Source organism: Coenobita brevimanus, chromosome 34, assembly GCF_032717465.1.
Source record: "Coenobita brevimanus isolate Jiangsu-jjx chromosome 34, ASM3271746v2, whole genome shotgun sequence".
NCBI lineage: Eukaryota > Metazoa > Arthropoda > Malacostraca > Decapoda > Coenobitidae > Coenobita > Coenobita brevimanus.
In genome coordinates this window covers 7449363-7476951 of record NC_136987.1, presented here as the reverse complement: position 1 = coordinate 7476951, position 27589 = coordinate 7449363, and the positions used below count along the sequence as shown (strand labels likewise).

The following is a 27589-nucleotide window of genomic DNA, read 5'->3' as shown; positions in this document are numbered from 1 at the left end:
CTGTCCAACTCTCCAATGCAAGAGTTAACCGTTACTCCCAGTCTTTCATTTATGCAACAGGTCAGCTCTTGAACTGTCTCCCTCTGTTTGTATTTCCTGCTGCCTGTGATCTCCAGTCTTTCAAACGCAGTGTGTCCAGCACGGCTGGATTAAGCATGTGGGAGGCCCGGGGCCCGCTTGGAGGGGAGGCCCCCTTTCCAACTCCCCCAATGGCATACACCACAGACTGGTAACCTAAATCCTAATATATAAATAGGACACTTTTAGTTAGGAAATATTGAACGGGGACTATTCATCCAATGCTGTAATATGTAATGCATAAACACGAAATGAAATGAACACAAGTTGCTCTGGTGGGAGGCCCCCTCTTGGTGGGTGGCCCAGGGCCCGGGCCCCTTGGGCCCCCCCCTTAATCCGGCGGTGGTGTCCAGGCATCTCAAAATGATCGGATCTTCAATTTGGCTCTCTATTGTATTTTGTTTTTCTCTTGGAGGGAACTGTTACTGCGGGCTCATGGCCTTTGGTTCCTTCGTCCTCGCATAAAAAAAAAAATATATATATATCTTCGCACAGACTTTCTCCTCCAATTTCACCTTAGACTATTCCGGTGCTGTTCCTCCATCACTTCCCCCCTCTGACTTCATCATGGCTGACATTAAAATTTCTTCAGCTGATATATTTTCTGCCATCACTGGCCTCAGTACTAACAAGGCATATGGGCCTGATGGAGTCCCTCCTGTTTTTCTCAAGAGCTGTGCTTCTGTGCTTACACCCTGCCTAGGCAAACTCTTTCGCCTTTGTCTGTCCACTTGTACTTTTCCTTCTTGCTGGAAGTTTGCTCTCATTCAGCCAGTCCCAAAGAAGGATGACCACTCTCAACCCTCCAACTATCGTCCAATTGCTTTAACGTCCTGTATTTCAAAAGTTTTCTAGTGAGTTCTCAATAGAAAAATTTTAAGGAATCTTTCCTATCACAACCTTCTTTTTGATCGTCAGTACGGGTTCCGTCGGACTCTCCACTGGCGATCTTCTCACCTACCTTTCAGAATCCTGGTCATCCTCCTTTCGGGACTTTGGCGAAAGCTTTTTCATTGCATTTGAGATCTCAAAGGCTTTTGATCGAGTCTGGCATAAATCTTTAATTTCCAAACTGCCATCTTACGGTTTCTATCCTTCTATCTGTGCCTTCATCGCTAGCTTCCTTTCTGGTCGTTCTATAGCCGCTGCTGTAGACGGCCATAATTCTTCTCCTAGATCTATCAACAGTGGTGTTCCTCAGGGCTCTGTCCTATCACCAACTCTCTTCCTTTTATTCATCAATGACCTTCTAAGCAGTACATCTAACCCTATCCACTCATACACTGATGACTCCACCCTTCACGTTTCCATTCAGTTCCCGCAACACCCATCTCAGCAGTTACTTCAACAAACAAGGGATGAGGCTATGGCACACCTAATGTCTGACTTGGCTCGTATCTCTGACTGGGGTAAAAATAATCTGGTTGTTTTTAATGCATCTAAGACTCAGTTCTTACACCTATTAACCCGACAAAATCTTCCACAGGTATACCCACTAATGTTTAATAATATTCAGCATAATCCTGCATCATCCTTGAACATGCTTGGGGTTTCATTTACTCGGGACCTATCTTGGAAAGATCATATTACATCTCTTGTAAAATCTGCTTCCAAGAGATTGGGTGTGCTAAGCCGATTCCATTCTTCCTTTACCCCTGCACAATTGTTGACTCTATACAGGGGTTTTATCCACCCCTGTGTGGAGTACAACTCTCATGTGTGGGGAGGCTCCCCACATACAGCTCTTCTCAATAGGGTGGAGTCAAAGACTTTTCGTCTCATTAACTCTCCTCCTCTTACTGACTCTGTTCAACCTGTCTCTTCGCCGCACTGTTGCATCTTTATCTCTTTTCTATCGCTACTTTAATGGACACTGCTCCTCTGAACTGTCTGCATGCATTCCTCCACCTCTACGACGGGCGCGTACCACCCGTCTAGCAGCAAACTCTCATCCCTTTTCTGTCCAACTCTCTAATGCAAGAGTTAACTGTTACTCCCAGTCCTTCATTTATGCAACAGGTCAACTATGGAACTATCTCCCTCTGTCTGTATTTCCTGCTGCCTATGATCTCTAGTCTTTCAAACGCAGTATGTCCAGGCATCTCGAAATGATCGGATCTTGAATTTGGCTTTCTATTGTATTTTGTTTTTCTCTTGGAAGGAACTGTTATTGCGGGCTCGTGGGCTTTGGTTCCTTCTTCCTTGCATAGAAAAAAAAAAAAAGACAACGGTAGTGAGGGGATGATGGCAGGATGAGCTGAGGACAGAATGGAGAAGTGATTCTTGGTAGGGACAGAGGAGGAAATGAGAGCTGCTTTACCGCTATTTGTTTTCATGAAGACTATTATGAAACAAACACTGACTTGCTATGATTTTTGTGGATCCATGAAAGCTAGAGAAAAGTATTGCAAAAACCAACACCTAACCGTAGCAGAAAACACCCTCACCACCATTTCACGACTCGTGTTTGCTGAGGGATGCGTGGGGTACAGGACTGGAAAACGACATTCTTCGGGTTTTGAAAAATTGCGTAAAACAAAAGCGTCACCTTCCGGCAACCTTCTCATTAATTTTAAGCGATGCATTTTTTTTTTTTTTTTTGCCTTTTTTTTTCATGGCAGTAGCTTCGGTGATCGAGTCCGTATAATGTTAACAAGTTATCTCACGCACACCTGATCCTCTTCTAATCAAACTTGGCACATATACTGTGGGTGGGTTTGGAAAAGAAATAATGCGTTTTCTGTACTGGAGAATCAAACGTCAAGGTCACAGGCCGAGGTCAAAGTTCCTGGTACAGTGTCGTGTCTCAGCATTAGCTACCTCACTCATATCTTTTCCATTTATTTATCAGATTTATCATATACACTGTGTAGTGGTTTGGGAATACCTTATTTGATTTTGAACAAGAATGAGCAGAATCTAAGGTAGCACGTCAAGGCCAAAGTTGTAGGTGCAGCATCAGGGAGTGGGATTATCTCTTAATCAATAATGCAATCTGAATCAAACTTGGCACAAGAGTTCTCCGGCTGTGTCCAAGGAGGACCAGTGTCTAAAAATACCACATCTGAGTTACGCTACAGAAGTACCATCGTAAGTGACGCATTGTTCAATGGTAAAAACGCCAATCTCTTGACTCATTGGGGAGGGTTTCACATGTACCTTACAAACGTACAATGAAAACCTGAATTTATAACAGAGTTTAGCATCTTCTTTTACCACCCTTGGTAAACAAGATTTCTGGACATTGGCCCTCCTTGGACTCGGCAGGAGAATCATGTGTGGGGATGGAAAGAAGTAAACACCTTTTTGTACAGATTTGGTACCGTAGGTCAAGGTGGAGGTAAAGGCCAAAATCTGAATGCAGGGTCATGCTCATTGTCTCAGAACTTTTTATTTTACTGGTTATGTAGCTGTGAATGGAGTTTGCTTCGCCATTCTCTGTCCAGTTTTAATGGCCTTCCAATAAGTATTCCCTTATGGAATTTCAGACAGATTGGTGGTGGAAAGTCGTTCCCCCGTTTTATTTCAGTGTTCACACGAACCCCTTTTTCGAGGGTTCATTTCTTGTACTCAGTAAGCATTATTCATTTCCTTGTTACAGCTTTAATAATTAACAGAAAAGCATCAAAATACTACCCATTCCTAAGACACAAACTGTATTTCATTACGTTTTACGGTCAGTGATTACTTTTCAGATATATAAGTACAATAAAATACACTTTTTTCCTTTAATTATTATCATGGCGTTTATTGGCTCGAAGTTCTTTAAACTGATTTGCTGGACATCATTAATAAAGGAATATAAAAACGAAGCAGATAGCATCGCTTTGAAAACATTCATACGGGTAACTGCGTGCCTCAGAGGACCGTGAACTGGGGTGGAGAAGCTATGAGGGTGAGATGGGGCGGTGGTTTGATCATTTTTAAGTTACCAGAAATATCAGCTTCAGTGTTTGGATGGGAATTTGATTTACATCTGATGATAATCACGTAAAGCACTTACATTTGTATGGAGTGATGCCTTTGCCATGTGCAATAATTAGCAATGTAGTTTCAAAAGATAGTTACGAACGAGGACTAGGGAATAAAGCTGTCGACAGTGCGGCAGTATTACCTCAAATGCTGCTAGTCTAGAGAAAATAAAGTTTTGTGGACATTCATAGGACTTCATGACTGGTAAATATAAATACCTTCATATCACTTAAACATATATGGTGAATATGTTATCCACATAGCTCATAGGTATTTCTGTACCAGTTGCTGGATGCTTGTCTGATATGACGAACAGAAACTAGGACAAATATAATTTAATTAATACAGACGTACTCTGTTACAGAGTAGCAGTAAAACATAAACCACAGTAGATTTAACAACCATATATGCTGCTAACGAACTCAGAAGCTAAGAGATGTCATCACAAATAATTTTGGCTTCTGTGGTAATAACAATACTGGGATGTGGATTAAGCTTCGCATTCACACACTTGACGTACCTAAGATAGTGCTGGCTTTGCAATCTTGTTCTTGTTCGGGACTAGACATGATGGTGCCCTCTCATATGACAGACGGACTGCAGTACTCGTATGTTCCAAACCTGTTAAACTATATCTCATCAACATCGCCAGCCTCATAGCACTACTTCAGACGTAAGTGGTGTGGCTTCAAGGTCTCCCACAAAAGAAAAGAAAGACCTAGATTTAAAAAATACTTTGTCACCGAAGATGGGCCACTCAACACTCACCGGGATTTAATTTCTATAATTCTGGGTTCTACCTCCGGCAAAGACCTTACTGTACATACCCTTATTATTTATATTCAATGTATCTATGCAACCACAGTCATATATTACTGGACTGATTCTTCCCCCTCTCCCTCTGTGTGTGTGTGTGTGTGTGTGTGTGTGTGTGTGTGTGTGTTCTGGGATTCACTTCTATATCCATAACTGTAGTTAGGTCTCGGAACTGTCACAAGGCCTGTCACTTTCCAGCTGGCCTCGAGGCCAGGGCCGGTTTTGGAGGTAGATGCCAAGGTCGCGTCCGAGGCCACGATATGGAGGCCAGGCCTCAGTCCCAGGCCAGATTCACACCTATGATATGTCCGTTACTTTCCTCCTTGACACATAAGTAAATCGTCTGTGGGCAGAGAAACATACACGTGTCTCTCAACATTCATCAATAAAGGAAAAGTAATGCAGAAAAGGGAGAAGTTTTGTCCTTGACTGTGCACTTGTGTGCCATAGTTTCTGCTCAACGTCTAATCCTGACACTGTCTAGAGGGAAATCATAGCAAGAGTCTCACACCCGGGATGATAACATGGAAAAAATTTACGATCGACTCTTTGTTGTAAACAAAATTTGTTTTAGAAGGAAGTACAGGGAAAGAAGAGTTATGAGTCCTCCCAAGTATCCTGTTTCTCCTGCGAAAAACATACATTCATTATGAGAAAAAAATTATCACTGGCTACATCTGTTTTATGCAGAGAGAACATGGAAATAGAATGCTTAGCCTTCTCTTGCCTATAGTTCTTTTTACAAAAATAAATCTGCCACGGGAAGGAATCAGTCGCAAGTATGTTTGTGAATCCCACACCTGCTGTTCAGTGCTAAGGTGATAGTCAGAAACTTTGCTAAACAGGAACAGCTCACGCTGACGCTCATGCAGTCTGGAAAAGCTATCAGCCACTATCTGACTTTTGTTGCGGTCAGGGGTACTGGTAGGGTTAGCAGAACTATGGCTCATGTTTATAGGTAGAAATCATTTATCTTCACAGTTTTGTCTCACAATAATTTAAAACTAGCGAAAGACGCCAGACTCTTAACTCTTACAACCCGAAAATGATTTTACTCAGCTTGGGAAAGATTTTTTAAGCTGGAAAGATTTTATTATAAAATTTCACAAACTGGTTTACTGCTGTGGTACTCTAACCTGAGTCGCCTGGCAGTAGCGCGAACAGAGTAGAAAAAGACGTCCTCAGGCTAAAGAGGTTAAAACTTGAATGGAGAAAGAGAAGACAAGCCCCAGATCTTTGACGATATTTTCTGAACCATATGACGAATGGCGATGACGAAGATTTAAATTTATACCTGTCAACTGTTCGAGGGTTCCTGTGACAGACACTCAGTGTTTGTTGTCTCAGTTTATGCCAGAGCACGACCCTGTTTTTTTTTTTTTTTTTTTTTTTTTTTTTTTTAAGGTTAGTTGCATCCCGCATCCGTTACTGCAGGTACACAGTATCTGTTTAGCAACACACTCACCGGGCTTTTCTCTCCCAAATCAGTAAAAGAAAAATATCTGATACTTTCAGTCCTTCCTGTATCCAGAGGGTCGCCTCAGGATCTATGTTAGTGTGCACTTCTCTTTGCCTATGACCTCCAGTACTCTAAGCGCAAAGTGTCCAAGCATCTCGAAGTGAATGGCTTTTTAAAATGGATTTTTATTCTTCTGTAAAGAACAACTCTTCTGCAATCTTCCAGCCTTTGGCCTTTCTGTTTTCCTTCAGGTCCCCATCTGTAATACTGGGTGAACAAGGAAAATGGGAAAGCAAACGGAGTGCAGTAGTCTGACCAGCCGGAACATGTGCAGCGTCTCCATATCTTTGCTGACTGCGCACTGTAATATGGGATGCAGGCTAATCATATCTATCACAGGCATTCTATAAATATCTGTCAAATTTTAGAGTCTTGGGTCTTGCCTTCCCGTCTCCGATTAAAACTTAAGGCACATGTCCTTAGTTATGTGTAAGATTACTTTGTTATGCTTTAATCTTCATTCACACAGCTACTAAACACTTCATAGTGACACTAGATGTAAATGAAGGAACACACACACACACACACACACACACACACACACACACACACACACACACACACACACACACACACACACACACACACACACACACACACACACACACACACACACACACACACACACACACACACACACACACACACACACACACACACACACACACACGCACACACACACACACGCACACACACACACACACACACACACACATACACACACATACACACACATGCACACACATGCACACACACACACACACACACACACACACACACACACACACACACACACACACACACACACACACACACACACACACACACACACACACACACACACACACACACACACACACACACACACACACACACACACACACACACACACACACACACACACACACACACACGCGCAATTATTCCAGATGATAAACAGTTACGAAGCATCTTCATAACCAAACTAGAATGAAAATGAAGAAAAAAATATTCCTGATATTCCTCAGGTGTTTGCTGTGAGACAAGTGTGTGAAAAGTATTTAGCGAAAGGGAAGGATGTGTTCTGGGCATTCATGGATTTAGAGAAAGCGTTTGATAGAATTGATAGGGAGGCATTGTAAACTGTTTTAAGATTGTATGGACTTGATGGTAGGTTACTAAAAGGGGTGAAAAGTTTTTATGTAAATAGTAGAGCGTGTGTAAGAGTGGGAAATGCTGTGAGTGATTGGATTCTCGTGGGAGTGGGGATGCGACAGGGATGTGTGATGTCGCCTTGGTTGTTTAATATTTACATGGATGGTGTTGTAAGGGAGGTGAATGCAAGAGTTTTAGGTGGAGGTCTGAGTCTGGTGAATGTTGATGGTGGAGAGTGGAATCCGAAGCAGCTGCTGTTTGCAGATGATACTGCACTGGTGGCTGCTTCAAAGGAGAGATTGAGACAGTTGGTAGAGGAGTTTGGAAGGGTGTGTGAAAGGAGGAAATTGAAAGTAAATGAGAATAAGAGTAAAGTGATGAAGTGTACGAGGTTGGTAGATGGTAGGGGAATGAATATAGTTTTGAATGGCGAGTTGCTTGAGGAGGTAGAGTGTTTTAAATATTTAGAGTCACATGTTGCTGTGGATGGAAGAATAGATGCAGAAGTGAAGTTTCAAATGAATGAAGTAGGAAAGGTGCTGGGAGGAATGAAAAAAGTGTTTAGATGTCGTTCGCTTAGAATGGATGTAAAGAGAAGGCTGTATGAGGGTGTTGTGGTACCGACTGCGTTATATGGGGCTGAAACATGGAATATGGGTGTAGCAGAGAGGAAAAGTTTGAATGTAATGGATATGAGGTGTCTGAGGAGTATGTGTGGAGTGACGCGTATGGATCGAGTGCGAAATGATGAAGTGAGAAAGAGAACTGGAGTTGTTCGGGAGATGGCTGGTAGAGTTGAGCAGAGGGTGTTGCGATGGTTTGGGCATATGGTGAGAATGGATAATGAGCGATTGGTGAAAAAGATAACTAGATCTGATGTGAGAGGTGTAAGGCTGAGAGGAAGACTACGAATAGGATGGATGGACAGTGTGAAGAGAGCGCTGGATGCGAGAGGGATGTCTGTTGAGTAAGGAAGAGTGGCTGTGCGTGACAGAAATAAATGGAGAGAAATTGTGAATGAATAAACGATGACGCAGCCTTGAAGGGATATTCTTCCGCATTTGGTCTGATCAGCTAGTCAGGTCAGGTGCGGGTAAGGAGATGGGTCTATTATGATGTGGCATTGGTAAACCAACTTTGCTGTCGGGCCCTGCTGCGGATGTCGCTGATTGCACTGCACAGTTGACCCTTGTGCGGTGTGGTGTGGTGAGGATCTGTCCCTTCTTCCCTTTGGGGCTAAGATGCGAATGAATGTGTTTGAATGGATGAGTAAATGGGGAGTGTGTCGTCCTGTCTCGGCTACCTCCCTTTCCATGGGGGAAGCAGCCTAACTATACACTGTAGATTGGAGATAGATAGATTCCTCGCGATTGGAGACTTTCATTTAAAAAAATAGTTAATATCGTTTATGAATTCTTCCTCAGAACACTTCTACCAGTGCAACCGCTTCCTCATCGTCTGGGCCATCGGCAGTGAGGTAAATGATCTGAGGCGAACAGAAATGACGGCAAACAAGTGCTAAAAACATAAGTGGGAAACACTGGTTCTTTTTCTCTGTTTTCACGTTATAATATTGCTTTATGAGTCTAGTTTGTCTTCGTATCTGAGCGCCTTAGCTGACCACTCCTTGTATAGATGACTGAAAACTGCTATTGGTATATTCTAAACCCTGTGACGAGGATAGAAATTTTGACTTATTATATTCTCCGGATGGTTATACTCAACTTTGGAGTGGCTTCTCGTCGTCTAAGGGTTCAGTAAATAACCATACTTTAGAATCTTTATAGTCTTTGTCTATAACCTTGCGCCTGTCTAGTATTGTCTATCTGAATACTGTCACTGCAGAATAAGGAGATTAGAGTTTTGTTATTCTTAATTTTACCCGTTAAATATGATGGTGTAATTTCACCTTCTTCTTGCTATAGTTGATTAATATGTATTCAGCATAAGAGAATCCCTGGTGTTGAATATGTTAGCAACAATCCTCAATAACCACTTCAGCACTATGGCGTTCTGTGATCCATTTTTGTTTCCACCGGTCGACTTCATTAAGCTCTGGGAAAGAATGGGTTAGAATAAGAGAATTAGTGTTAAAATTTCTATTACTAAAATAATTTTCGAGTAGATTACTTTAAAAATTTCACTCTTTGCTATATTATTTGGTCATAAAGTGAGGCCAACCAATTAACAGTCGTTCTGAAGGGGCGTTTGTCATGGCACACATTACTCGTGTCAATAAAATTGCTGTTACTTCTTTGTTTATGCTGCAGTGTTGTTCATTTGAAGGGTAATTTAATCTTAATTTAAAGACAAAAAAATCTAATTGTGATTATTCATCTATGCAACTTGTTTTGGGCGAGAAATTATTTATTCTTAAATTCTAAAAGTTCAAGATCTGTGTTGTACATATAAGCAGGAGAGTTTAAATGGTTAAAAATGCATTTTTTCTCTTGTGCCCAGAATTCTGAGTAAAATGGTTTTGGAATAAACAAAACTGATCAACAAATAGCCAATTTATGGAAGATTTTGTATTGAAACTTAGTTATTCAGGACAGCCCACTGAAAGATGACAACACATTTTGTCTTATATTCTGATTTAATTCACCTAGACACATGAAATTTGACTTGGAAATGCTATTATGAGGGCGGAATATTTTTAAATTTTGGTCAATAAATAGCTGTGTTAAACCAGATTATTAAAGGACGGCTCACTGAAAGAGGACAACTAATTTTGCCTTATCACCTGGTCTAGTTCTCCTAGACACATGAAATTTGACACAGAAGAACTATTACGCTGAAAGAAAACGTGTATGAGTCTGAAACTTTTATTACAAAAGTGGTGCACCGAACACTCTGCATGCTATATACCTTACTGGAAAATGTTGGTGGCTGCAGGTACCGTACATGGAATACAGACTGTGGGATATGCAATTTGTGTCTTGACTAGGCTTTTACTAGTGATAAACATTACCTCACCACAGGTGATCATTAAAATAGTAGCTTCAGCAAAGATTTCTATGAAGTTTTGTTTCTGAGCTTCACATTCCACTGACTCGAGGCCTGTCCTAAACGACCCATGCATAGTATGAGTGGCAAAATAACCTACTTATAAGCAAATAATTTGTCTTATTATACATCAAAACAATCTCAAGCATATACTGTACGTAAGGCAGAGGTGAAAAAAAAAAAAAAAGATTTTTTACATATTTCCCCACGACAAATGCCCCGTAACATGTAGATCTGCACTGATACAGCAGTCACTGTACTGTCATACGTTTTACCTGACCTAAGTTTTCCATGCACTACTGTTACTGCTGTATACTCATTGCTATGGGAGTCTTCGTGCCACTTCTTCCTTTTTTGACATAGTTTGTATCTGTAACAAGCAAAAAGGACAAAATAATAAGGGATAATAGGCAAGATAAATCACTGAGGAAGATATGTTACGAAATCTCCTTGGCCAAAGCAATTACGAGTCAAAGAAAGCCAGTCGCTGAGGCTAAGGTGTTACGAAATCTTCCAGACCAAAGGAAATATAATTAAGAGAAAACTAGAACAACCATGATATTCATTGCAAGAGCCTCTAATTTCTTAACTCGAAATGAAAAAAAAAATGCCTAACAGGCCACTTTATGAATATGACTAAGGCCTTTTTTATAAAGAAGCTGTAAAAAAATTTTACAAAAATTCTCAAATTTAAAATTCTTGAAAATGTCAAATTTTGGATGTAATAACCGAACTGAAACTCAACAATTTATCACTGGTCTTGGCCGTGATTCGATCTCAGGCACTCGCACTTCATAGGCGTGCACGTTACCACTGAGCCAAAGAGAGAATTCCCGCTTTGCCTCTAAGCAACACGGGCTTTTACAGACCCCATTACATCACTCTTTTCTTCCCCCGGCGATCAAATTGGTGAGTTTTGAACAACCTGTAGGGTAGCATTGGAAGCCACCACTGGGGACGCTACGGACCACACCGAACAGCTCATCCCCAGGATGTAAGGACTAGAACACTGTCAGCTAACCAACAACATCATTGCCTTCCAAGCCTCGCCTCACATCCCACACCACTGCCAACCAGTGTAATAACAAAAATGAAACTTAACAAATTAATCACATAGTCTTGCCTGAGATCGAATCTCGGCCAGGACAGTGTGATTAATTTGTTAAGATTCATTTCGGTTATTACATTGGTTGGCAGTGGTGTAGGATGTGAGGCGAGGCTTGGAGGGCAATGATGTTGTTGGTTAGCTGACAGTGTTCTAGTCCTTACATCCCAGGGATGAGCTGTTCGGCATGGTCCGCAGCATCCACAATGGTGGCCCCCGATGCTACACCACCATGTTCAAAAATCACCAAATTAATCACCAAGGGGAGAAAAGAGTAATGTAATGGGGTCTATAAAAGCCTACGCTGCATTGATGCAAAGCAGGAGTCCTCTATTTGGCTCAGTGGTAACGTGCGCACCTATGAAGCACGAGGGCACGATATAGAATCACGGCCAAGACCATTGATTAATTTGTTAAGTTTCATTTCAGTTATTACATAGAGAATTCTAAGTCACTTATAAAAATTTTAGTCTAAGAGTCTTCATCAACATAGCTTAAAATTTTTTGTAAATATGACTTAGAAATCCAAATATGAGCCCAGGACCAAACAATGGGCTTTAAAAGGCATTTTCTGAATTTAACTTGTCATTCAAAAACAGTCTACTGTTTATAAAAATTCCTAACTGGGAAAGCCTCTGTGACTGTCCTAGAGGCTCTGGGGATGCTTCAAAAAGTTAATTTCAAATTAGCCTGAAAGTAAATCAGTCAGTAAGTAACTCGGTAACAATGGTGTTTCTCGGCCGAAGCCTAGGAAGGTCTGGCAATAAATCGCTGAGGAAGAGGAATTACAAAATATCCAAGGCCAAAGGAAATACAGCTCAGAGAAAATAAATAACTCTAGAAAAGATATTACGAATCCCTCAAGCCAACAAGAGGATGGTCCAAGAGGTTAAAGCTTATATACCATCACTACAACAATCTAAATCCAACTGCTACAGATACTTTTTGAGGAGAAGACACCTGTAATCTTGTGTAAAGATTTTTTTTATTTGTTTTTCCTTCCCTGTTCTTCAAAAAAAAAAAAAAAAAACTAATAACGCCTGTGACGTGTGTTCCTAGGGTGAGATGCTGCCAGAGAGGGTTGGTGTTCCCATGGGTGACCTGCACGGGGGCTCCACCTACTTGCTGTTCGAGACCCACTATGACAACCACATGCTCAAGCGGGGAATTACCGTGGACTGGACCATGAACATCTACTACACGAACAAACTGAGGTAATTAATTCAGATATTCAGGAATCAGCTCATGTGTCGCTGTGATTCAAGACCATGTTTGTAAAGTTCATTGATTTATATACTCTGCTTGTACCCACAGTCAAAATGAATATTATGAATATTGTTACACCTTTCTCTACAGATGACTAAAAATTTCACCACATTCGTTTTTTAGTTGTTGTGCCCTGATGGAGTGTGAAGTAAGGTCGGAAACTAAGATTAACCTTAATATCTGTCTCTTCTTCTTATTTTCTGCTGCCTAATATTAACCTGAACTTTCACCTCTTTAACTAATATTCCTTGGCCAAGAGAGGCTTGATATACTTCTCTGCCCACAAATTATTCTCACTGAGGGAAGAGAGTGACGGACATGACCCAAGCGTGTCGTATATGCAGTGGAGCAGGAAACTAACTTTTGTCCCTAAGAAAAAGATCCTTACTATTAAGGAACCGGAAAAAAAAGTTCATCTTACTATAGCACGAACTTCACCCCAACCCTCAGCACTTAATGGACATGTCTTGCTGTTAGCTTGTACAAAAATTTACAATAAAAATATGCATCGTTGGAAAACAGAGTTAGAAAATTTGATAGCATTTTTCTGGGCAAATTATCCCGTGACATCGTCTTTGTACTGCCAGTGACATCATGCGAGGAGCTGAACTTTCTTTTGGGGTGGGGGAAGGGGAGAGAAGCGAGGGCTGACCTAGTATTCTGTAGACCCTTTAGACCCTTTGTTCTCATGTTCCTTTTCCTGCTTTGCCTTCAGCGACAACGTTCCCCTGAGTAACAGGTTTGTTCTGAATGGAAAATAATGAATATCAATTTATTTAATAATAATAATAATAATAATAATAATAATAACAGCAATAATAATAATAATAATAATAATAATAATAATTTTATAATAGTAATAATGATGAAAGCTAGAATTTTGTGTGGTAGAAGGCAAGGTGATGTCATGTGAAAGACTGTGGCCAGTAGAAAGGCGGAGGAAATTAGTGTTTTGAGACATCGAAAAGAACAAGTTTTGCACAAACGCGGCGTGATATATATATATATATATATATATATATATATATATATATATATATATATATATATATATATATATATACAGAATGTTAGGTGCTATTTCTTGAAGTGATTGTGATGCAAGCACAAAAAATGGGTAGAAAAGTGGAGGGTGCAATGTCGACGTGTGTGTGTGTGTGTGTGTGTGTGTGTGTGCGTGTGTGTGTGTGTGTGTGTGTGTGTGTGTGTGTGTGTGTGTGTTAACCAGTTAAAAGCTTAGGATATCCACAAGCTTTGTTTCACGGGCAACATTCATCACCTGAGTTTTTATCCAGTCCAGAGTGAATACATTTCCCAAATTTCACTTGTCAGGCCCATGGCGTTAGAAATACAGATAACAGGCCAATTGGCCCATGACGAGGTTATCTGTTGGCAAAAAAGCTAATTCTGCTTAGCTATAACCAACGTGTATGAGTAAAGTACAGCAAAGAGGAAGGCTCTTCCCTCACTCCATCACACCATCCGGTAAAACCGGCAGAGAAAAGATAGAAAAAAAAAATTGCTTGTTCGAAAGAACGGGTGTTAATTTTTTTTTTTTAAAGAGAGGTAGAAGCGGAACAACTATGCATCATATAATTTCCAATCAACAGATCTGTAATAGAAAAAGTATACACGATCGCCGAATGTTCTCAAAATTAAACAAACGTCTTACTGTCGTAAGCATACACTAACGTGGAAATAACAACATTCAGTTAGTTGTGGCCTATAGTCTCGAAATTTTTGTCTTACCGAATTTTAAACCTATAAATAGCTATTGCAATAAGTACTGTTGCTGGAAGTTTGTTTCAAAAGTCCTCTACGCAAATATTAAATAATTACCTATATTAGTGCTGTATTTCTTGCTTTTGAGCTTCATTCTGTTATTTCAAGTTACAGTATCATTCTGTACTTCGAACAAATTATCCTGTTTAATATCGTCGAATTTGTTAAGAACTTTAAACACATCCTTAGACCTCACTGACTCGTCGATTTTATAGAGAAAACCTATTTGGTATTTTTGGTCGCTCTAACGCAGGGTAAATTTCGAGGCGATGGGATCATTTCTGTGGCTCTGCGCTGCACTCACTCGAATTTGTCTTCGTCCTTAATAACGTTTGAGGACCAGTGTTGCACACAGTATTATCGGTGTGTAACTAATGGCGTATAAAGTTTAAGGGATTGCATCAGGTGTTTTATTACCGAAATTCCTTGTGATGAAGCCAGGCATTTTGTTTGCCTTGTTACTGGCTGCTATACAACGGTTTGAGTTTTTGAGTCTTTTACCGAAAATAAATCCAGTTAAATTCTGACCCAAGAAAATTATGTATTTTATTTTTCCATCAGGTATTCCAGTAAACTCTTCCTGTCTCTTAGTTTACAGACTGTTGTTTTATTATAGTCGCGGCGCGCTACTCTGAGGTTGTCAGTAACGTACCCTGGCAACCTACCCCGATTTCCTATCATACACGAATCATATTACTATGCACGAATATATCACACACGATTATTATACACGACCATATACACGAATCACATGCGTCTCATACACGAAATTATGGACGCACTGTTGAGGAGTGGGTTGCCAGGGCGCGATAATAACAACCTCAGAGTCGTGCGCCGCGATAATAGTTATATGTTAACTGTTCGACAAAAATCCTGTCATGTTCATTTCTTTCTTCTGCAATCTTCACTACGATGTGAGAGTATTAGGATTTACTCGGCGCGTGCGATTGTGGTGTGTGTGTGTGTGTGTGTGTGTGTGTGTGTGTGTGTGTGTGTGTGTGTGTGTGTGTGTGTGTGTGAACCTATTTACAGCAGTATTAACTCAATTTCAATGAAAATTCCTGGCTGTGTTAAGAGTCAGCCAAAAGGTCAAGGCTAAATGACATGGACAACATAAACAGTTTTATCCGATTAAAACCAAACTTGATGGAAATGTTAAGGGTAAGGCAAGAACGAAGGCGGTACATACAAGTGCACAGGAAGTACAGATAATACCCATAACGAGGTTATTTTAAATATATATATATATATATATATATATATTACGATAAAACTTAAACGTGTGTGAGAAAAGGACAGCATAAAGGAGGGCTCTCCCTCACCCACCACGTCATTCAGTAAAATAACAGCAGGAAAGAAAACCAGGAAACTCTATGCTTCTTAGAAAGAATAAGCGAGGAAATTTTCATACGAAATGAGGCAGGAGAGTTATGTTGTAAACAATATCTAACCTCAGATCAGAAAAAGAAGCATATACGATGGCAGAATGTTCTCATAACCAAGCAATCGTCTACCTGTCGTCAGCATACACGTCAGTCTGGAACTAAAAAACACTCTTTTAACTGTGGCCTACTGTTTCGAAATATTTATCTAGCTGAATTATCAATGTATCTACAGTATTTGCACAAACTACTGTTGCTGGTAGTTTATTCTGCTCAGCTGCGCGAATACTGCTTTAGTGCTGCATCGCTTACCTTTGAATTAGCCCCATTATTTCTAGTCACAGCCTACTTGTGTATTTCGAACAAATTTTAATATCTTACATCGTTGGATTTTTAAAGACTTTTAACTACTTGTATTAGGTCTTCCTTGAGTCTTTTTTTTTTTTTTTTTTTTAAGAGAGAGAGAGAGAGAGAGAGAGAGAGAGAGAGAAAGACATAGTTTCTTTAGACGTTCTTCGTGTGGTAATTTCGCAGTGACGCTATCATTTTATTGTTTTTTCGCTGTAGTCTTTCGAATATTTCTTCCTTAACATGGTTCGGGGACGCTGTAGGTGTGGTCCAACTTGTGACATATGAAGTTCAGAGATTATACCGGGTGTTTTGTGCTGGAAGTTCCGTGCAGTGAAGCTGTGCATTTTGTTTCTCTCGTTACTCGGTACTGCACACTGCTTAAAGGATTTCAGATCGTTACTGACAATAACTTCTTGATCTCTTTCGTCCTTTACTACTGTCAGTGGGATATCAAGCAGCCAATACTCATATATGATGTTTTTGTTGTCAGGGTGCATTACTTTACATTTATCTATAATAAATTTCATCTGCCGTTTTTCAATCCATTTTAATTAGTCGATTATGAGAACAATCGGTCAAAGGTCAAGATCACAGGGAAATACCAGAGTTGATGATCACACGACAAGGCCCACGTTAGCAGCTCTGATCCGACTTAGATCAAACTTGGTGGAATATTGAGGGTCAGGGAAGGATGAAGATATTAAAAGTGACAGGGCAAGGTGAAATGTTCGACCCAATTACTCAGACAACTATTATTCAATATGAAACAAACTGCGGAAGAATCAAGGGTCAAAAAAGGATTGAGAACAATGGGCCAAAGGACAAGATGAACTGCAACAATTTTGTTCTGGTTTGAACCTCAGCTGGTGAAAGAGTTAAAAGTCAGGCAAGAATGGAGTGGTTCAATTTTGAGGACAATCAGTCGTCGAAGGTCAAGGTCACAAGGCAATGTTAAATGCTAGGCCATTAGACCAACTGTAGAGGGTGGGCGTTGCACTCCCTGCATCCTCCTTCTTGTTTTAGTTTCTTCTTGCCACTCTGGACGGTTTTATTAAACTTCTAAATTGTGTCTAGTAGTGCAGGATGTTACTGAAGGCTGTCTAAACTCCAGTTCACAGCCACCACAGGCTTAATGAAACTGTCAAGTGGCAGCAAGAATATAATTAAAAAAAAAAAATGAGGTTAAGTTACTGTGCCTTCTACATTCCTGTAATTAACCAAGCAGATAAAATAAATCGGAGTCACTGTCATGAGATATGGCCAGTTAGTTCAGAAATAAAGTCATGATACAATGGCACCAAACGTTGGTAAGAACAAGAACGCATACATCAAGAAGAAACAGAGAACAAATCTTCCCTCTGAGAAATATAACAAGATGAAACAGAGAACAAATCTTCCCTTTGAAAAATATAATTACTTTTGGAAAACACACGTCTCAGTTTTTTAAGCACTCTATTATGACGATGTACTCTTGCTTTTACTGAGACTACCTCTAGATAACTTTATCTCATCTGTATTGGTTTCGGTTCCTGGTACGTTCCTGGCTATTCGGTGGCGTGTACCGGGTTCAGTACCCTGTACATTCAAACTTTTCGTGGTACAGTTTGAAATCTGGCAGTTGAAATTTGTGCACTGAGACTTGCCTCTGTCTTCCTTTCCCATCTCAGCTGCAGTGGCTGAGAACCCTGCCAGTCTACAGTTAACCAAAGGTAACTGTTAAGGGGAGATAAATGCGCCTGCTTGGGCTCACTCACTTCAGTAACTGAATTATCATGGTTTAGACAATAATAAAACACAGCAGCAACTTAAAAGAAAAAAGAAATGTTGGGCTTGATAGTGGTGAGAGTGACAAGGGAAGTATCTTCCAAATAAAGATGAAGTAGAAATAGAATGACATAATGCATGAATCAATAGGAAGTTTCCTTTAACATCGCCTAAAATTGCCATCTTTCCATCTTCAATGCTGAGTTGTAGCATGAGATCACAACCAGAATATGGTGCTAGTCACAAAAATTGTCACGGAAAGGACGTACGGTAGAACTGCCGGTGGACGAAAATCTCCAACATGTGAAGGTTAACGTACTGTAGTTTTTTTTACCTTCAGGCAGAGAGTATAGTGTTGTCTTCCCCTGAGAACAAACCTGTTCCATGTATTGCTCAGAAATTTTTAACAAAACAATGACAATGTAATATATTACTAACATCTCCGTGAACAAAATTTTTGAAAGATATTTGGTGTTGTAAGACAGTGAAAGACAGCCATAGCAAACTGAGATGAGGATAGTGAAATGGATGAGTATTCTGTCCTTGAGGGACAGGTTACACAGTGCAGCAATGAAGGAACAGTTTGGCATAAAGTGTATTAAAGATGCCATGCAAACGAGACAACCGAGGTTTTATGGATATGTAGAAACAAAGGAAGAGGTTTACTGGGTGACGAGCAGTATGGATATGAATGGTGAAAGAAAAGTGCCAACGGGAAGACATAAGAAGACATGGTGTGAGGTCTTACATAAAAACCCCTGGGTGATGGGGCTAACCGGAGGTGCAGCAAAAGACTGAGCAGTTTAGATAGCAGCCATCCTTTGACCAAGACTTCACATGCTAGCATGACCAACGCCTTGAAATATGTAGTGTAAATGTACTGTTACATGTTATCGTTAATGTTCTTTCAGATTTTTTTTTTCAGTGTTATGAGCAGTGGAAACCAATAATTGTTTGTGTCATCAGACAGGAAGATGCTGGTAACCTCGCCTTGGGTCACTCCCTGTTGTTCTCACTGACGGTGCCGCCTCGCACCCCCTTCTGGCGTTCAGTGGGTCACTGTGCCTCTGAATGCACTGCACTAGCCATCCCAAGCCAGGGAGTCAACATATTCAACATCTTCCTCCATGCGCACTACCTCGGTCAGTTTTTACTTCACTCAGCTACAATATTCACTGCCTCTGTGATTGCTTTAAAATACAGTGGCTGATATTTCATGCTATACATTGGTGGGAAGAATTTACCTGCTCTTCTTTAAGCCACTGATTTTTCATGCTAAGGTTCTGCTATCAGGATAACTGGGGATGTGTCTGAACTTTTTCACTTCACACCCATTATATACCTTTGAAATGAACAAATTATTCACCTTAATTTCTGGATAAAAATACTGGCTGACTGGAATGCCAGCACCAGCATTCAAAAGCAAGATTGTCTCAGCTAATCAAGGAAATATGGTAGATCTATGCAACAAAATGTGCGATTTTCCATGTGCCTGAGAATCAGTCCAATGTAGCTGATACCGAGTATCTATCAGTTCATAATATCAAAATAAGTGAAGTAGACAGACACTAACCTGCTATAATTGTAGTTTTTGTCCAGATGTTTACAGGGCAGGACAGAGACTCAGAGTCACCAACTCTGACGAAACAGGAACAAGGTGCTGTAAATAAGTTCATATATGGATCATCTCAGGACATCATCATTCTCTCCTCGAATATTTTAAGTCACCATTAACCTCAAAGTGTCAGGTGACGGTTATATCCAACGTGAAATTGGTGGATCAGGAGTGCCAGGGGACGACTATAATTGCAAGTGTTTTTGCGCCACGGTTTGAAGTGGCCGCCACTTGATCTCATCACCAAAGGGTGGGGATAGTCTCTCAGCACCTGAGGCAAGCATACCTCAGTCATATCTGTAACTCTGCCGGGTGTAGGATGATGTTTTTCTTAAGTGTCTCATCCGATTCCATCCCTGCCTTACGTGAACCCTTGCCTCATCTACCCCCGCCAAGCCTCTTTCCAGGGATACTAGGAAAGGGCTAAGTGATAGTACCACAGGGCATGTCTTGGATGCAATTGTGCCTAGTTCATCTAGTAATGGAGAAGTTATCATGTACAGAGCAAAGCGAAAGTCAGTGCCACGCGCACATGCACGAATACAGCCTGCTTTACGGCCAAAAAATATGTATATTCTTCACGTCCTTACTTATCAATGCGACCACCGACAAACCTGTGGATGGTTTTAGTCACAAGAAGAAGAGTTAGTGACTAATATGGTTTTTCAGTTGTTTCCCCAATTGCTATTCTTTCTGAGACACTAAGGCTTGAAAACAAGCACCTTTGGGAAAACTGCCCATACTGAGAGGGCAATGGCGGTATAAATAGCCTGGCACGGAGGGGTTAGAAGAAATTACTTAAAATCGTATCTGCTGACACTATTTTCCCATTGCTTAAGTCTACTGTATATCTGAGAATCTGGCTGTGTTGCTGTTGTTGTTGGTGGTGATAATTTGAACACTTCATCTCCTGTAGGCAAAAAGTAAATAAATAAATAAATAAAGGGGAAAGTTATCTCAAATTCCAGCTCTAAATTTCCTTCCTTAAATGCATGGTTTGAAAACCCTTCTTGAAATATGTAACTTACTGTTTCCTGTGACATTAGCTCTGTGACAACATTTGTGATACTGCAGCACGGGCCATCAGAGTTCGTCACTTCCGGGGCAACGTGGAGCTGCCACCCCTCATAGAAGACCTGAACTACGTCGTCGATTTCCAGCAGTCCCGCACACTCTCCAAAGAGGTTAAGGTCATGCCCGGGGATCACTTGGCAGTAGGTAAGTATACAGGTCTTAGTCTAAATGGCTTCGAAGGTTTTGTAACACCCACTAACAGATACGCTGTTACATCTACTCCCTTACTTACACTGATTTTATTCTACTCTTACTTCCTAGTCCTAAGCCTCGAAATAATCCCAAGTCAGGTGCATGAAGAGGTCTTGAGAAACTTACATTAAAGTGGACATTGTCCCACTCTAATTCATCATTTTCTAAATTCCATTTGGTGGAATCATGCCTTTGTAAATGGCTGCCTTCTCAAGCACCTATTGATTACATTCTTTATGGTGTTATATGAGCTGACGTTACATCCCCGAGCCTCAGACGGGATTAACTGCCCACAACATGGCAACTGCCCTGATTCTCTTCCTTATTTCCTCAGCCGGAGAGGCAATATCCCCAGCTAATAGAATCAGTTTGGATGTTTACTGCCGAGAACTGTAAGAAGCATGGTAGGTCCACATGCCATGAACTGCCCCCAAACTGGCCGCAATCTTATGTCAGTCACCCACGCTCCTTGTGCCGCAAAAATCACGAGAGCAAACCATTGGTGCAGTGGTTCATCTACGTAGAAATGTGCCACATAACTGTGGTTGGGAGTGGCCATTCAGCAACTGGGGCATGGATGACGTTGGTGGTAAAAAAAAAAAAAAATCTTTATCTATACTTCTGCCTGCAGCACCAATGGAAAGAAGGGGAAAGCTAACATGAATTATGAGGAAAATGGGAGACTGAAGAAAAGGAAAATGATGGTCGCTGGTGTTTATCACCAAACAATGTAGTCAGAGAGTAAGCAAATGTGGAGAAGGAACAGGTTTTAGCAAGATAAAGGAAACATAAAAAGTAAAGCAATGGACATATGGTGAGGTATGAAGGGCCATAATTTGAATTCGGGAGGTACAGGGAAATTTAATCGAAACACGGTGTAAAGTTTATTTGTTAACCTCTTTGCACCCCACGTCCCTGATATGGGAGGGAACTGGGCATTTTCAAAATTTAATAAAGAAAGGAACCCCGCGGTAGGGACCTACGAGCTTTGTGACTATGAGTCAACGGGGGGGTGGAGGGGCAGTATGCCTAGTACCCTTCCAACAATATCCCTTGCACAGGAGCTCTGGGCGCCAAGGGATTAAACACTGACAAATCGCTTCTTTAACCTCTTTGCGCGTGTCCCCGATATGGGACGGAACTGGGCATTTTCAAAATTTAATAAAGAAGGGAACCCCGGGGTAGGGGGACCTATGAGCTTTGCGACTGAGCCAACAGGCTGGCGGGCGGTACGCCTAGCACCTTTCCAGCAAAATCCCTTGCACAGGAGCTCTGGCCACTAAGGGGCTAATTACTGGTAAGGTATTATATTGTGGGAATAATCCATTAAAATAGCACCCTAAACATATATCTTAGAGGCTTCACTAAATACTGAAGGTATTCACATGGTGACGACTGGTATTGGACGATTTGGTCGATAAGGATGAAAGTCTAAAGGTGGTCTGGACTCTGTGAAGTTTGTGAGAGGTCTAGATTTTAAGGAAACAAGACCAAGACTCATGCGGCAGTAGGAGGAGAGGCGAGCATGTTCTTGTGCATGTGCATTTAGTATGTAAATTCAGCAGAACCTCTTTGTCAAACATTACATACATAGAAAAAAATATTATTTAAAAAAACTATTTACATTATATTTGTATTCAGTATACTAGAACTTATAACCAACGTTTATAAATTAAACTGACTGGTCATGCAACATAATTATGATACGAACGAATGCTGGCATGTTCTGCACAACACTTTACACCGCGTTATCATTTAGTACGAGCCTCCAGTTGGTAGACTGTGCATTTATGTATACTACTGATCGTGTGTATCTATCTATCTATCTATCTATCTATCTATCTATCTATCTATCTATCTATATATATATATATATATATATATATATATATATATATATATATATGACAAATTTTGTCATTTGATATGAAATGCATAAATAGATAATAAAAATGATAATATCGAGGTTCAACATGCTTTATAAATGGCAAAGGCAGAGATTAAATGTAATATATCGATTCGTACACTCTTTAACTCCACTTACTTGTGGACTGGCAGGTGAAATGAGAACCCAGGGTAACACCTTGGGAGGTAACTGTGGTAACCAGGATACTGGGTGAATAACGTGCCACAGGTTCAAAGGCCAATGTTGCAGAGATGAGCACCTCGGCTAAGCGCCTCGTGGCATCTACCCTCGCCTTTACCATTTGATGACTTCGTCCAGGAAACTTATTTACCATGAGTGCAGAACAGTCGTCATGTGTGTGGGGAGGAGAGGGGAGTTTTGCCACTTATATACATCTCGCAAAAGAGGGCGTATGTGCGGGCAGGATGGGTGTCTCACATACAATATATACCTAGTATAGAGGTTGCACTCACAGGCTTCTCGTCTAATCTAAACAGGGTGGACACAAAGGCTCCAAAGAGGGTGGAGTCAAAGGTTCTTGGTGTCATCTATACACTGGACTCAGAGGCTTTAAACAGGCTGGACACAAAAGTTTTTCGTTCAATCTACTTAGGGTGGACGTAAAGGCTCTTCATCTCATCTAAGCAGGGTGGACGTAAAGGCTCTTCATCTCATCTAAGCAGGGTGGACGTAAAGGCTCTTCATCTCATCTAAGCAGGGTGGACACAAAGGCTCTTCATTTCAGAACTTTCTTCTCACCGATTCCTTTCAACCTATCTCTTTTTGCTCTCTCTCTCTCTCTCTCTCTCTCTCTCTCTCTCTCTCTCTCTCTCTCGTCGTTACTATTCTGGTCATTTTTTATCTGAAGCACTGCATTCCTCTCCCATTATGACAGGCATGCAGCACCTACCTAGCCACACACTCACCCCCTTTCTGAATGAAAGAGTTCTTGTTGCTCTGAAACTATTTTTCTTATTCTGTTTTCTCACTGCCTATGGCCTCCTGCCTTATAAACTCAGTGTGTCCAGGCTTCTCGAAATAAATACATATGTGGATTTGTTAATGTCTTTGTTCAAATCTCTTTTGAAAGGACAAGTTTTTGTAAGGTTTCAGTCCTGGGTTCTCTGTTTTCATAAAACAGGCATCCCCGTGAAATGTGACAGATCGTTCATACATCACTGAAACCCGGAATTCAGGCTTCACTTCACAAGTTTGTGTGTGTGTGTGTGTGTGTGTGTGTGTGTGTGTGTGTGTGTGTGCTTTTTTCTTTCATACTAGGGTACTAAAAAGTTTCTGCTGATGATAGTTCTTTGCCTTTAGTATTTTCCTTTTACTAGTTGTCTGGGTTTTACCTCATCCCATCAGTAGATGGGGAAGAGATCATCTTGTTGTTGTTGTTGTTGTTGGTGGTGGTGATGATGATGATGATGATGATGATGATGATGGTGACTGTACATTCTCTACTTCTTTTCAGAGTAAGTTAGATCAGATTATCATGAGAAAGTTAGGTTGATGATTCTTTCTCATTTCGCTTGGTCAGGTTAGGTTATAGAATGACTGCTTAGACCAGGTTAAGTTACGTGGGAAGGAAGATCAAGAAATGATGGCGACGATGATGATTCTCCTTTTTTGCTTTACGTCAAGATGGGTTAAGTGAGATGAGGAAAAAAGGTTTGGTTTGATAATGTCGGTTCCACTTGTTTTTCGGTTAGAGTGTGACTACGACAGCCGCACCAGAGATAATGCCACGTTCACTGGGTGGGGAACGCATGACGAGATGTGCGAAGCCTTCCTCTACCACTATCCTCGCCTCGATCTCTCCCTTTGCCGCTCATCACCACACCCGGAGACTCTCAAGGACGTTTTCCGCCTAAAAAGCTTCCCTGAGTGAGTGTATCATTTGATTTGTTTATTGTGTTTTGTGTTACAATGCTCTGAGTTGCTCTAATGAATGGTCCCCACTTACCGAATGTGCATTAAAATGAGATCAGTTTTAGTTCAACTTAGACCCTCCTCTGGGACGAAGCTCTTGTATCTTCTCAACACAGTCTTAGTATGGGAGCGTAATTCACTCATTTGTGCACGATTTTCTAATACTCATAAAACCAAGAAGCGTGTACGTTTGTTTATCTCACAGGACAAGGCATCAGGACACGGATAGGTAGGCAAATAATTATGACTTGATGCTAAACACAGATGTACCTCGCCACACGCAGTGATCCTCACGTCACATACATTACTAAGAACCTGAACTTGACCAACTATATAGCCGAACTTAGGTGGGTGAACAGCGACGATATCAGGAGGTGGTAAGCGCTCTTCCCTGATACACTGCCATTAACTTGGGTACCACTTGTTTATGAAGTTAATGAAGCCTACTTCTCACCCACCCACCCAGTTCAAAGCCACAGAGAAACACACTATGACGTGCGTCCCATACCTTGAATGTAGCCAGCGGTGATGCCAGCAAGCCTCACCTGGCAGCCATCAAAATGTGCCCACTCTCTCCACTCCTCAAATCGAACTGCCTTCCCTATAGCGTACTATACTCACAGTTTCAATTATAACATCGCTCACTGAATCATTGTGACACAGTAACTGTCTGTGCTTTGGAAGAACTAGCAGACAAGCAAAACCCATTATACCTTGTGTTTGACCTAGGTGCGGCTAAGCTGTGAGTAACAACATGGCAGATGGCCCACTTACAGTAACATCACTTGAGGGCCTTGGTTGAGTGCTGCAGTTTGTATCTCATTGCTCAACACCCCTATCCTAACATGAATAATACTGCCTGGGGATACCAAGAATAAAATTAGAAATACAATACCAGGCTCAAGATGTTAATTACCATCGTGTGACCGTCAGGCATAGATCTAGCCCTTTTCCATTTTCCAGAGATCTGAATTTGGACGCCTATATATTCGACCCCGAGGTGGGTGACGGACGGCGGTACCAGGAGGCGGTGAACTCGCTGCCCTGGGACACCCTCGACCGTCAGCTTATCAACAACAGGATCACATATGGCGACCACGTCAACAAGTGCCTGTACAACCATCATGTCTCCATGAAAGTAAGTCTTGACCTTTGACTAGCCAGGTCCTCAAACGCAGTTTGATATTAATCTCTTTAACCAGAGATAATGCTAATCCCTGAAGGTAAGCCTTTGCCAGTTACCCTTAACTGGCTGGTCCCTATGTCCAGAGATCATTGTAATCTCTTTGGCCTAACATATTGCTAATTCTTGAAAGTCTTTGTCTATAACTGGCTAATCCCGTTGACTTGATATAATATCAGTCGCTCTGACTTGATGCTAATTCTTTTGACTGAACATAATAGTATTTCTTTGACCTAACATAATAGTAATTCTTTGACCTAACATAATAGTAATTTTTGACCTAACATAACAGTAATTCTTTGACCTACGGTAACAATACTAATTCCACTAATTCCTTTGACCCAACATAATCCTTAGTGCTAGTACCTTTGATCTCACGTATTGCTTATTCTTTTAACATGATGTAATGCTGATTGATGGATGGATGGATGAATGCTAACTTCTTTTAACTGACAGAAGACTAATACCTCTGACCTGACATAATAATATTCTCTTCGCCCTACTATGCTGCTAATCTCTTTGACCTGACAAACTGCTAATCCCTTTGCCTTGGCAAAGTACAATTACGGTACAATTACATTGGCCTCATTGTGATACTACACTCTTTTTTCCTTTATCAGGCACAGATATTCGTCACCTTTGCACCTAATTTCGCGTAGATCAATGGCAGAATCGGACTTTACTACGGCTCCGCATACTTTCATAGCACCTCTTCGTGACTATCATCATGTTTTAGTGTTCATCTGTTTTTACACTTCAGCAATGAAGATGGAGGTATGGCAATTTTAGGCGAGTTTAGAGTAAAAGCAGTACAGTTGGCGGTATCTCTCTTAGTTTCTATCCTAAATGATGTTCTCTCTGGCAGCCGTCCACGAACCTGACCCGGTACCCAAGAGCGACACCTTACATCCCTCCTGAAGACAAGGCCTGTGCCCATGTCCACAAGTCCGCCGCCCACTTGGTGCCCTCCAATGGCCGCCCCTCTTCCCCCTTGCCTGGCCTGGTCCCCAACCTTCCCCCACAGTGATGCTGGTCCCCCTCGTTGTGTGGGGAGCCTGGTCCCCACCACTCTGGTAGGGGTGGCTTCCTCACACTAGGGCCTGTATTTACTATATAGATCCTCTGAACCCCTTCGCTTCAGTAACATCTTTTGTGTTTGCAAAACAGTTGGCTACAATTTTCACCAGTCATGTGCGCTCCCAGCTGGAATACTGCTCACCCTTGTGGAGTGGATGTGGAAAGGCTGCACTAAAAAAAAATGGACAAAATTCACAACAAAGCTATAAGAATATTTAATTACATTGCAGTATCAAATGAACTATTCCCCTACAGGTAAGACAGGATGTTGGCTCTCTTGCATTATTTTAGATACTTTTATGGCAAATGCTCAGAGGAAGTTGCATCCATTGTGCCACCTCTCTACGCCTTCCCCCGTGTTAAACAGGCATCTGGTAACGCTCATGACTATCACACTGCCATATTACAGAACTTCTGCCTATTAGAATTCCTTTA

The 27589-nt window shown here is 41.2% G+C and overlaps 1 protein-coding gene across 1 annotated transcript in view; it reads left to right on the top strand.

The window, feature by feature from the left end:
- LOC145396064 (DBH-like monooxygenase protein 1 homolog) overlaps positions 1-27233 on the top strand; it is a 38097-nt gene extending 10864 nt beyond the window's left edge. Inside the window, exons 6-12 of the mRNA XM_080269529.1 lie at positions 8944-8996; positions 12690-12844; positions 19142-19317; positions 20865-21008; positions 24675-24849; positions 25858-26032; positions 26943-27233. Coding sequence (XP_080125655.1) covers positions 8944-8996; positions 12690-12844; positions 19142-19317; positions 20865-21008; positions 24675-24849; positions 25858-26032; positions 26943-27104 — 1040 coding nt within the window. The 3' untranslated portion in view covers positions 27105-27233. The remainder of the gene's footprint in view (positions 1-8943; positions 8997-12689; positions 12845-19141; positions 19318-20864; positions 21009-24674; positions 24850-25857; positions 26033-26942) is intronic.
- The last annotated feature ends 356 nt before the right edge of the window (positions 27234-27589 follow it).